Source organism: Hemiscyllium ocellatum, chromosome 13 (assembly GCF_020745735.1).
Source record: "Hemiscyllium ocellatum isolate sHemOce1 chromosome 13, sHemOce1.pat.X.cur, whole genome shotgun sequence".
In the NCBI taxonomy this organism is placed as follows: Eukaryota; Metazoa; Chordata; class Chondrichthyes; order Orectolobiformes; family Hemiscylliidae; genus Hemiscyllium; species Hemiscyllium ocellatum.
The window spans coordinates 33,162,812-33,176,449 of NC_083413.1; the positions used below are offsets into that span (position 1 = coordinate 33,162,812).

General features: G+C 39.7%; 1 protein-coding gene across 1 annotated transcript in view; it reads right to left on the reverse strand.

The window, feature by feature from the left end:
• eif4e2 (eukaryotic translation initiation factor 4E family member 2) overlaps window positions 1-13,638 on the reverse strand; it is a 37,245-nt gene that overhangs the window by 14,203 nt on the left and 9,404 nt on the right. Inside the window, exons 3-4 of the mRNA XM_060834109.1 lie at window positions 13,273-13,407; window positions 4,684-4,788 (exon numbers count right to left, since the gene is read on the reverse strand). Coding sequence (XP_060690092.1) covers window positions 4,684-4,788; window positions 13,273-13,407 — 240 coding nt within the window. The remainder of the gene's footprint in view (window positions 1-4,683; window positions 4,789-13,272; window positions 13,408-13,638) is intronic.

Genomic DNA, 13,638 nt, shown 5'->3' on the forward strand with positions numbered 1-13,638 from the left:
ACTATCGAAAGGGAATTGGCTAAATATTTGAAAAGGAAATATTTGCTAACGATGGGTAAAACACAGGGGAGTGGGATCCCTGCATATGAGTAGCTGCCAGTGGCAAATTAGCCAAAATGCCTCCTTCTATACTGTATGATTCTATGAAACAAAACAAGATATGGCAATGATCATTAAATATACAATTTACTTCAAACAACATCATCCATTAAATCAAATACAAGTAATTTGTTTAACTGGGATTGAAATCTCGTTGCCTTTGCAGTCTTTATTCACGGTCTTTATTCACGGTCAGTATCTGTTCCATTGAAATCAGGCATGATGTAGGAATGAAAAAAACATTATGATTTTAAAAATAAAACATAAAGCAGCTAAGGCATGAATTTTCACAAGCAAAACAAATACATAGGCTTAACTCCAAACTAAGGTCTAAGAACAGAATTTGGCTGACTTGAAATTCAGTCATAAAGACGTACAGCACAGAAACAGACCCTTTGGTTCAATTCGTCCATGCCGACCAGATAGCCTAAATTAATCTCGCCCCATTTGCCAGCACTTAGTCCATATCTCTCTAGACTTTCCCTATTCATATACCCATCCATATGTCTTTTAAATGTTGCCATTGTACCAGCCTCCACCACTTTCCCTGGCAGCTCATTCTATACATGCACTACCCTCTGTGTGAAAAAGTTGACCCTTTTAAATCTTTCCTCTCTTACTGTAAACCTATGCCTTCTAGCTCTGGACACCACCACTCTAGGGAAAAGACCATATATTTATCCTATCCATGCCCCTCATGATTTTATAAATCTCTATAAAGGTCACCCCTAAGCCTCTGACCCCTCAGCTCCAGGGAAAACATCCTCAGCCTATTTAGCCTCTCCCTATAGCTCAAATCCTCCAACCCTGGGAGCATTCTTGTAAACCTTTTCGGAACCCTTTCAAGTTTCACAACATCCTTCCGATAGGAGGGCGACCAGAAATGCACATAATATTGTAAAAGTGGCCTAGGCGAAGTCCTGTACAGCTGTAACATGACATTCCAATATCTATATTCAACGTTCTGTCCAATAAAGGAAAACATACCAAACGCCTTCTTCACTATCTTATTTACCTGCAGCTCCACTTTCAAGGAACAATGAACCTGCAGTCCAAGGTCTCTTTGTTCAGCAACACTCCTCAGGACCTTACCTTCAAATGTATAAGTCCTGGTCTGATTTGTTTTTCCAAACTGTAGTACCCCACATAAATTAAACTCCATCTGCCACTCCTCGGCCCATTTGGCCCATCTGATCAAGAACCCAGTGTACTGGTATCATCTGCAAACTTACTAACTATACCTCTTATGTTCACATCCAAATAATTTATATAAATGATGAAGAGGTGGACCCAGCACAGATCCTTGTGGCATACCACTGCTTACAGGCCTCCAGTCTGAAAAGCAACCCTCCACCACCACCCTCTGTCTTCGACCTTAGACCCAGTTCTGTATCCAAATGGCTAGTTCTCCCTGTATTCCATGAGATTTAACCTTGCTAAACAGTCTACCATGAGGAATCTCGTCAAATGGCTTACTGGAATCCATATAGATCATGTCCACCATTCTGCCTTCATCACCCCACTTCATTACTTAGAGTCAAAGACGTACAGCACAGAAACAGACTCTTCGGTCCAACGTCTGGAGTAGAGTGGTGCTGGAAAAGCACAGCAGCTTAGGCAGCATCTGAGGAGCAGTAAAATCGACGTTTCGGGCAAAAGCCCTTCATCAGGAATATTCCTGATGAAGGGCTTTTGCCCGAAACGTCGATTTTACTGCTCCTCGGATGCTGCCTGAACTGCTGTGCTTTTCCAGCACCGCTCTACTCCAAAATCTGGTTTCCAGCATCTGCAGTCATTGTTTTTACTTTTGGTCCAACTTGTCCATACTTCAAAAAAACTCAATCAAGTTCATAAGACATGATTCCCCATGCACAAAGCCATGTTGCCTCTCTCTGAACAATCCCTGCCTTTCTGAATACATGTAAATCCTGCCCTTCGGGATTCCCTCCAACAACTTGCCCACCAGATATCAGGCTCACCCATATGTAGTTCCCTAGCTGTTCTTTACCACCTTTCTTAAATAGTGATATCATGTTAGTCAACCTCCAGTCTTCCGGCCCCTAACCTATGATGATCAATGATACAAATACCTCAGCAAGGAGCACAGCAATCACTTCCTTAGCTTCCCACAGATTTCTAGGGTACATCTGATCAGCTGCCAGGGATATATCCACTTCTTTGCTTTTTAAGACATCCAGCACCTCTTCATCTGAAATATGGACATTTTTCAAGATGTCACCATCTATTTCCTCACATTCTATATTTTCTAAGTCCTTCTCCACTGTAAACACTGATGCAGAACACTTATTTAGTATCTCCCCAATCTCCTGTAGTTCCACACATAGGCTGCCTTGCTCATTTTTGAGGGGGCATATACTCTCCCTAGTTATCCTTTTGTCCTTAACGTATTTTTAAAATCCCTTTGGATTCTCCTTAATCCTATTTGCCAAAGTTATCTCATGTCCCTGTTTTGCTCTCTTGATTTCCTTCTTAAGTAGATTCCTACTGCCTTTATACTCTAAGGATTCACTTGATCTCTGCTGTCTATACCTGACATATGCTTCCTTCTTTTTCTTAACCAAAATCTCAACTGCTTTGGTCATCCAACATTCCCCACACCTACCAGCCTTTGGTTTCATTAAAACAACAGATTTTGAATGATTTCATGCTTGTACATAATTAGAAAACTATTTTTGTAATCTGACCTGAATGATACGGATTAAAATTGCTCCAACTCAATACCATTAACAAAAGCTACTAACCTATTTAAAATAAATGAACTGACATATTAATTAAAATAGACAAAGATATTTCTTATAAATAGGTGTATTCGTCATCGGCAATTACTCGGTAAGGAGCACGGCTACTTTTAATAACTCAGGAAGCCTGACTGGAAAGGAACATTGTTTATTGTTGAACACCACAATACAGCCATTACTCCCAGCCAGGACAGACAGTTCTGCAGGCTCATCTTTGCGACTACTTTTTTTTGAAAATCATTGCACCTTTACTCAATATTCCTCTACATTTTAACACCATGTTCTAAACAAAGACAAAGTAATGTTGCAATTATTTACATCTTGAAATGTTATCTTTCCAAATGATATTTAAACGACTAACTACATTTTAACTGTGTATATTTCAGTTCTTTCCTGCCACAGTGGGTCTGCTAATTTCTTTTCCACAGGGTCTAACTTTATTGTTGTTTTCTAATCGACCTATTTAGCAATGTTATTACACATGTTTGGAACAGGTGGGACTTGAACCCAGACACCAGCTCAAGAACAGGGACACCACTAGAGCTCCTGTGGGTCTGCTTCTTATTTGCTTAAGCAACCTGTTTAACTGTTGTTATAACTCTATAACAGTTTGGACGTGAACCCGGGATGCTACCAGTACACCACAAGGCCCCCTCACAGTAGGTTTTAGAATTTTTATTTAACCTATTTTAGATTAGATTAGATTACCTACAGTGTGGAAACAGGCCCTTCGGCCCAACAAGTCCACACCGACCTTCCGAAGAGCAACCCACCCAGACCCATTCCCTGACATTTGCCCCTTCACCTGACACTAAGCAATTTAGCATGGCCAATTCACCCAACCTGCACATTTTTGGACTGTGGGAGGAAACCAAAGGACCCGGAGGAAACCCACGCAGACAGGTGCCCGAGGCGGGAATTGAACCCAAATCTCTGGTGCTGTGAGGCAGCAGTGCTAACCACTGTGCCACCGTGCTGCCCACCAATTCTTCTAATCAACCTGTTCAGTGATGTCGTTACTGCCACTACCATTGCAGCACAGGAGCCCTTTGGAATGCTTCAGGATATTTTCTAATCTTGTTGTTCAAGGATGTTAAGCCATACCTTTGGAACAGGCAGGAGTTGAACCTGGGGCTCCAGGCTTAGAGGTAGGGACACTACCACTGCAGCATAGCAGCCTCTGGAATATGCTTTAGAAAGGGCTCCAGTCATGAGTTCGAGCTAGGCAAGCTCCACAAGGAATTAATTAGTGATTCCCAAGGAGCTGATCAAGATCATCATACTGTCCACCTGGGCAATTCCCGGTCATTGGCCGTGAAGTCTGTGGGTCCTTGTGCAGCTGATGAGCCTGATCTAGAGCTGCATCACCCACCATATATTTGGCAGCCATTACTGGGAGGTGGAATTGGGCCTTGGTCTTGAGATCGCTGGCATTCCTTTCTCTAGTGTCTGTTCTATACTGCCTCTTACTAATGAATGTTCTCAAAGAATTGTGTTCCTTCGGACAGGAGGTTCTCCCAAGTTGTTTTTTTTCTGAACAAGGGTCTCCCATGGGTTGACGTCAATGTTGCACTTCTTTAAGGAAGCTTTCAGGGAATCTTTGAAATGCTTCCTTTGTCTTCCTCTCATTTGTGGGCCTTCCTTAAGCTGAGCAAAGAAGATTTGCTTTGGCAGCTGGGTCTCAGGTATCCTGAGCACTTTCTTTTTGTAGGTGCGTTCCGAAATGAGTATAATCAAAAAACCAGATTGCATTTGTGAATGTCACAGGAATAAATATGTAGCAAATGATATTAATTTAATCATACATGTCAAGATAGTTGCTCACCTCCCACATTGGCTTAATGCCATCCTTGAACAGGTGAAAATCACTATGCCCTGTGAGATCACCAGGTCGAACTAAATGACTATAAAACCTCCAGAACTGTTCAACCTGAAAATAAAAATAAAAATGTAATTCTCATACTGTTGCAATGAATAGTTAGAATACTCTAACTGTTTAAAAGTACTGCTTGTCAATTCCAGCTTTGTCTCAGCCACAAAGAAAAAAACAAGGCCAATTTAAGACTGAGATAAGGAGGAACATCTTCTTTAGAGGGTGGAAAGTCTTTGGTACTTTTTGCCAGAGCTGAGAGGGCAGAGTCTTTGTATATAGATGAGATAGATATATTCTTAATTAGTAGGAGATTCAATGCTTGCATAGAAAACACAGGAAAGTGAATGTGAGGAATATCAGATCAGCCATGATTCTATTGAATGGCACTAAAGCTCAAAGGGCCAAACAGCCTTCTTCAGTTCCCACTCTTATGGTCTTAATTGAGAATTTTAGAATTTATTAAACTCAACTTTGAGTTTGTGTTGGGAAATTTGACGATGGTCTTAAAATGAAGTGAAGGCACTTCTTTAAATAGTTACTAGTAGCTCATAAGAACATATTTTGATTCTGGATAAATTGATGATGAAACACTTGCACATCATAATAATAAGATGGCTATGGGGAAGAAAAAAAAATTAAAATTTAAGATTGATGACTTTCGATCAGAACTGACTTTATATCCACTGTTCACTTCCCACATGTGTTGCCCAATTTGCTGACTTCCACCATTCTTAATTTTATATTTCTAACACAAACGCATAAAAGTGGATAAATCCCCAGCACCTGATCAGGTGTACCCTGGAACTCTGGGAAGCTAGGGAGGTGATTGCTGGGCCCCTTGCCGAGATATTTGTATAACTGATAGTCACAGGTGAGGTGCCAGAAGACTGGCGATTGGCTAATGTGGTACCACTATTTAAGAAAGGTGGTAAGGAAAAGCCACGGAACTACAGACCGGTGAGCCCGACATCGGTAGTGGGCAATTTGTTGCAGGGAATCCTGAGGGGCAGGATTTACATGTATTTGGAAAGGCGAGGACTTGTTAAGGATAATCAATATGGCTTGTGTGGGAAATCATGTCTCACAAACTTGATTGAGTTTTTTAAGAAGTAACAAAGAAAATTGACAAGGGCAGAGCAGTGGACGTGATCTATATGGACTTCAGCAAGGCGTTTGACAAGGTTCCCCATGGGAGACTGGGTAGCAAGGTTAGATCTCATGGAATACAGGGAGCCATTTGGATACAGAACTGGCTCAAATGTAGAAGACAGAGAATGGTGGTCGATGGTTGCTTTTAAGACTGGAGGCCTGTGACCAGTGGAGTGTCACAAGAATTGGTGCTGGGTCCACTATTTTTTGTCATTTATATAAATGATTTGGATGTGAACATATGAGGTATAGTTAGGAAGTTTGTCGATGACACCAAAATTGCAAGTGTAGTGGACAGTGAAAGAGGGTACTTCAGAATACACTTGGATCTTGATCAGATGGGTCAATGGGCTGAAGAGTGGCAGATGAAGTCTAATTTAGAGAAATGAGATATGCTGCAATTTGGAAGAGCAAATCATAGCAGGATTATACACTTAATGGTAAGGTCCTAGGGAGTATTGCTGAATACAGAGACTTCGGAGTGCAGATTCATTGTTCCTTGAAAGTAGAGTCACAGGTAGATAGGATAGTGAAGAAGGGGTTTGGTATGCTTTCATTGGTCAGAGTATTGAGAATAGGAGTTGATAGGTCATGTTGCGGCTGTACAGGGCGTTGGTTAGGACTATTTTGGATTTGTGCGCAATTCTGGTCTCCTTCTCATCAGAAGGATGTTGTGAAACTCGAAGGGGTTCAGAAAAGATTTACAAGGATTCTGCCAGGGTTGGAGGATTTGAGCTATAGTGGAGAGACTGAATAAGCTGAGGCTGTTTTCCCTGGAGCATCGGAAGCTGAAGGGTGACCTTATCGAGGTTCATAAAATAATGAGGGGCATGAATAGGATAAATAGACAAAGTCTTTTCCTTGGGGTAGGGGAATCCAGAACTGAGGGTGGAAAGATATAAAAGGGGCCTAAGGGGCAACTTTTTCATGCAGAAGGTGGAGAGTGTATGGAATGAGCGGCCAGAGGAAGTGGTGGAAGCTGGTACAATTACAACATTTAAAAGGCATCTGAATGGGTATATGAATAGGAAGAGTTTAGATAATATGGGCCAAGTGATGGCAAATGAGACTAGATTAATTCAGCAAATCTGATCAGCAAGGATGAGTTGGACCGAAGGGTGTGTTTCCGTGCTCTATATCTCTATGACTCTATTTGCTATATTTTGTTTTTGCATTACTAGGATTGCAATTTTTCTGTAAAGCAAGATCTTCCCAGCATGAATACTTACAATAATACAGCACTAACAATATCAGTTAGTAATAAAAGCAGGAAGTTATGGAGAAACTCAGCAGGTCTGGTAGCATTTGTGGAGAGATAAACTTGATAAGGCAGATTATGGTAAAATATGTTCGTGAAATTTTTAATTTTTAACCACACAACATAATAGCAAACTACTCTTTTGTCAGATAAACACATTTCTGGCCATCAAATGCAAATGATCTGCTGTGAAATCCACAGTGACAGTTAGTCAGACATAATTGTGTCAATGGTATTCAATGATCATGACACATGTCAATAAATAGAGTAAGAATCAAATTAAAGAGTCAAGGACCTTGTGGCGCAGTAGGAATGTTTCCACCTTTGAGCCAGGAAGCCTAGATTCAAGACCCGACCTGTTCAAGAGCTGTGTAGTAAAATCTCTGAACAAGCTGCAAGTTCAAGTCGTATTGAAGAGCCAAACACACAGTGTTGGAGTTCCTATCATTCAGCTGAGATATTAATCTGAAGTTCCACCTGCTCTTGAAGACAGATCTTGTGGATCACAGAGATTATGTTCCTACCTCTGGACCAGGAGGTCATTTAGAAGATTTTTACTCAATTGAAGGAGTTGAAAGGGTTCTTGTGGTGCAGTAGTAATGTCCCTTTCTCGAGGGCAAAGAACTCAAATGCCTCCTGTTCCAAAAGTCCATACAATCTATTGAATCCGTACAGTGTGGAAACAGGACATTCAGCCTAAGCAGTCCACATCAACCTTCTGAGGAGCATCCCACCCAGATCCATCCTCCTATCCTATCCCTGTAACCCTGCATTTTCCATGGCTAACCCACCTAACCAACACATCCTTGAATCGTATGGGTAATTTAGCATGGCCAATCCACATAACTTGCACATCTTTGGATTGTGGAAGGAAACCGGAGCACCTAGCGGAAACCCACACAGATGTGGGGACAAAGTGCAAACTCCACACAGACATTCATTCAATGGTGGAATCAAACCTGGGTCCCTGGCACTCAGTGCTAACCACAGAGCCACCATGTCACCAAGTGTGTAATAACATATCTGAATGGGTTTGTTAGAATATATCTAATGAAAAAGTCCGTACTGGAATTCATCGTGTTGGTTTGACTTGCAACTTTATAAACAAGGTATGATGGTTATAAACTGTCTTTGTAATCATATCAGTAAGATAACTTGAGGATTATACGCAGTAGTAATTATGTACAAACAGCAAAATGTCAACATTCCTTTATTAACAATGAAATATGAGCACTTTTGATGTAATAACAAGTCTGTTTTGGGTAGTTGATGGTTTGAAAAAATGCCAGTATGGAATGAACACAGGCAATTTTCTTTAACAGGAAAAGCAATGCCAAATTGGGTGTGTGCCACAATGAGAACCATAGCAACACAGACCTCAACTGTCCAAACAGTCCTGGAAGGTGATGAAAAGGATAAAAGCAGCAAATAGCAGAAAATGACAAACACTAAATGGATAAAACACACAAAAAAGTAACATATAAATCCTATGGTACTAAGTTAACAATTTTAATTATAAATTTATCAATAAAATAGGGTCAATTAACACTGGTTTCTGGGCCTTACTATAACCGTTTACAGGTGTTTGGGGGTTGTTTACCTATAGAATAACAGATACCCAGGAATGTGTTATAGATTGGAACTCAACTGTTGCTTAGAGAGTTATCTATATAGAATAGCAGGTATCCACCAATCGAGGGTTTTGGGTGTGTTTTGAATATAGAATGACATATGCCTGGGAGTGAGTTACAGACTAGAATGCAATAGAGACTTTGGGTGTTATATAGCAGATACCTGGGAGTGAGTTACTGATTGGAATCTAATTGGGAGGCTTGGGGATAGTTTATCCCTACAATATTAGATAAATGGGAGTCTGGTGTCAGGAATGTGGAGCAGAGCGAAAGTACAAGGTCACTCAAGAGTTGAAGAATTCCCTCCCAAAGAGCATTATGGGTCTACCTAAAGCACATGGACTGTAGTAATTCAAGAAGGCAGTTCACCACTACCTTCTTAGGACAATGTGGAAGGGGCAATAAATGCTAGCCAGCCAGCAACACCTTTGTCTCATGAGTGAATAAACAAAATGTTCAGTACGGATGCAACAGTCTCCTCATATTTAATGGATTAATTTTCACTGCAGACAAGAGCTTTCTCTTAATAAACTCGACATGATCTTACTTGTAATATATTCTGGAAAAGCAAACTACAGATATAAATCAGGATAACACATTGCAAGCACAGAATGAAACCTGTACTGTAATCAGTAATGAAAATAGCATAGGCTATCACTACACATTACTGATTTCTCTGCTGATTGGAAAACAGCATATTGAGCCCACATTTAGGTTGAACATTATAACTGAAGTTTACTCAGAAGGTTAACAGATGAAAAATTGAGTAATATCAGTAAATTTAACCAGTTTACAATATTTAAAAGCACTGTACCTTTTTCCAAGACAATAAAAGTAGTAAAGTTTTTCACCATTCTATGCAGTATGTTTGCAATTTGCATCTTTGGTTTAAAAAAATGTTTTCAAGGTCTCCTCAGTATTCTTTGATATCAATCCCACTTTGAAGCCAAACAGAAGGACAGTAAGACCAACTTATCAATTATTTCTATCCCTCTTTACCTTTTGATCTAACACTAAGGAAGATGTCTATCATTTCACAATTAAAGCCAGCCCACAAAATAAATCACATTTTCACAGGGCATTGGACAAGGCATCCTGAAACAAGCAAATTGCTTGCTGCCACTTCATGTCAGACTGAGAGTTTTACTTTTGAACTTACAGTAATAACTGAAAACACCGTCATCATCATCTGGAAGGATTTGTTAAAACAATCTCCAATTTAATTCATAGAGAATTTAGGAAATTGACTATGAAATTCATAGTCAATTTAGGAAATAGTCAATTCATAGTCATATGGAATCAATTTAGGTAAAGGGGCAGTACAGAGAGATCTGGGTGTTCTTGTACACCAGTCAATGAAGGCAAGCATGCAGGTACAACAGGTAGTGAAGAAGGCTAATAGCATGCTGGCCTTCATAACAAGAGGAATTGAATATAGAAGCAAAGAGGTGCGTCTGCAGCTGTACAGGGCCCTGGTGAGACCACACCTGGAGTACAGTGTGCAGTTCTGGCTATTGAGGGAGTGCAGCGTAGGTTCACAAGTTCAATTCCTGGAATGACGGGATTACCTTATACTGAAAGACTGAAGGTGACTGGGCTTGTATACCCTTGAGTTTAGAAGACTGAGAGGGAATCTGATTGAGACATATAAGATTATTAAAGGATTGGACACTCTGGCAGCAGGAAACATGTTTTCTGATGGGTGAGTGCCGAACCAGAGGACACAGCTTAAAAATACGGGGTAGACCATTTGGGACAGAGATGAGGAGAAACTTCTTCACCCAGAGAGTGGTGGCTGTGTGGAATGCTCTGCCCCTGAGGGCAGTGGAGGCCCAGTCTCTGGATTCATTTAAGAAAGAGTTGGATAGAGCTCTCAAAGATAATGGAATCAAGGGTTATGGAGATAAGGCAGGAAGAGGATACTAATTAGGAATGATCAGCCATGATCATATTGAATGGCGGTGCAGGCTCGAAGGGCTGAATGGCCTACTCCTGCACCTATTGTCTATTGTCAAATAAGCGTGAAAATTCAGATAGGACAAAAATATATGAAATACAAGTTGGACCTCAAAAGGGTTTGAGGGCTATGTCTCATCTTTTACTCTTCCCTTCCTTAACTTCTCTTCCTCCATTTCTGGCGACTAATATTTATTATAAGCCCACTGATCCGAAAGTTATGACTACACTTCCTCACTTTCTACACATTGTAAGAATTCCATTTCATTTTCCCAGTTCCTTTGTCCCCAGTGCATCTCTACTGATTCAATTTCTCTTTTTTATCCCAAACCAAAGGATTCCCCTGCCACTATAGCTAATAGGGTCCTTGATCATGTTCACCACATTTTTGAGTCACTTCTTCCCCTTGCTCCACAGAATCATGATAAAATTCACACGAATTAGGTACAGGAGTAGGTCATTTGAGTCCTCAAGAATTCACCATTACTTGATAAAAACATGGCAGATTGTAGATACAACTAATTTTCTCATCTGTCACCAAACTCCTCCTCCATGACAATTGACTTCCTTCATACTCAATAATCTATTTAACCCAGCTTTGTCATATATTTAATGTCACACCCTTCATTACTCTCTTCTGAAGAGAATTCCCAAGATTAAAAATCCTCAGAGGAAAAACATCCTCTTCACTTCAGTCTTAAATGGGATGTGGTGGTGACTAAAGTCAAATAGTTAGTTGGATGATGCTCACACTGAGCAGAACGGGTTCTGGGATGGAATGAAGACTCCTGTGTTTTGCTTTTACATCACTGCTGGTTGTAGCACTTTGTCTGGTTCAGTATAACAGTCCTGTTGGATTGCTTCCTTTCAGTTCCCTAAGATCTTCTTTCTGATGGTGCTGCTCAGAGTACTTCCTGGGAGGATCTAACCAAGATAGTTTCTCACAGCCCATCACAAGACTACCAAATAAGGCTTCTATATTCGGTGTATAGTTGGCTTAGACTGGAGGTACAGACCCGTTAACTATTTTGTTTAAATCTGCCTCAGTCATTTTCTTTATTGACTTTCATTGTCAGGTTGTGGTGAGATAGAAAGAGCTATTTATACTTTCAGGAAAACTACTATCGAGGTCTTTCTATTTACCCTTCAACATTTCACAAAATTTCAAAAAGTCCTGTGATTTCTTCTTGAGACAACTACTGTCTGGTCCCAACACAAATTGAAATTTACATATACAGTTATGTGATGTTTTGCATGATTCCTTGTTCATTTTAAAGACAAATTAGCATTCATTATAATCACACACATTATAATTGTGACAGTGATAGTGGATCAGTTCATTTCCCCACACTACAAACCATTTGCCAGATGTCAGAGATCCAAAACTCTCTTTCCGTGTTCTACATGTAACTTATTAGAAGCTTGCATTCTGCATTTGCTATTCAAAATTCTCTTCATTGGATAGATTAAATGCAGATTGGGCAATTACTTTCAGGAGCACCAAAGTTCACTCGATAAGCATGACTGAACTTCCACTTGCCTGTCATTTTAATTGTCTCTTGCTAATATTTGTTTGTTTGGCCAATTGCACTGTTCAAGAAAGGCCCAACACAAGGTTGAGGAAAAGCACTTCATCTTTTAATTAAGCACTTTCCAGAATGAACATGAGGCCTACAAACTTCTGACAATTTTGGTACTCTATTTTGATTGCTTTCCTTTGCTAGTTTCATCTGTTTCAGTCAAGCAACACACCTGTCAGAGGCACAACTTTTGTTTCTTTTCTTACCCATCAACATTCCCTTTGACAGTGCAAGGGAATGGCTGAAGAATTCCTGACTTTCACCAGATCACAGACCTTCCTTTTAGGCTTGTTTCATCCACCCCTTGCTCAAAGCTTATGATAAGGTTACAGACCTGAACCATTAATTGCTATTCTCCATAGATGATGTCACAACCTAAGTGTGTCAACCATTTTCGGTTTTATTTTGAGAGCATATTAGAAGAACAAATATCTCCTTGGTTTCTTCCAAACTGACTTGGAACTTTCCATCTAAGCGATGGATGATGTTGTTTTAAAATAGTAATAGAGTAGGAATGAGTAACTGATAACTAGAATTACAACGGTAAAAGATTCATTATCTTTTTATTGTGCTATGTCAATTCAAGTTATTTAGGAAATGTTCAATAAAGGCAATTAGTACACTGAAATTAAAATTTATATTGATGAAAATATTACGAAATGTCAGAGCTAGAAACACGTAAACAAACTGAAATAAAGGTGCAGCATACATTCCCATCACAGAAAAATGTTAACTTTCTAGGCAACACTGCCTAGAAAGAATTTGGCAAATCCAAAACAATTGGCTTTAAGCCTCCACTAGTTCTTTATTTACTTAGTATTTACAACTGCTTTTATCTTTCTAATGATGTATTTTTCTTCCAACAAATTATCCTAAATTTCTTTGTGAACAAAATAAGTGTAAAGAAAACTCAGCAGCAAAATACTTCCTATTGTAATAGCATAAATAGCAAATAAAAAGTGCTTACAGATGCAAATGTTCCAATCTGTTTAACATTCTGTTCATAACTCTGAGAGCTGGTTGGTCGCCCTGGTGTACGTCTGGAATACCAGAATGTATAGTTGTACTGTAGTGGGTGTTCTCCTGGACCAGGGACCACTGCCTGCAATGAACAACATATTAAAATGAAAGTGCAGCAAATGTATTCAAAATGGAGGTAAAGAGTCACACTCTTTTCCTTAGATGGTCATATTTCTCGTCAATACAAGAGACTGCATATTTTCTCTTTTTGGACTATAAATTGAATGGAAGTTGGACACTATTATATAGCTGAAATATGAATAGAGTGCTTTGCAATTTGAAAAAAATATCTAAGTTGTGTGGTACATTTGCA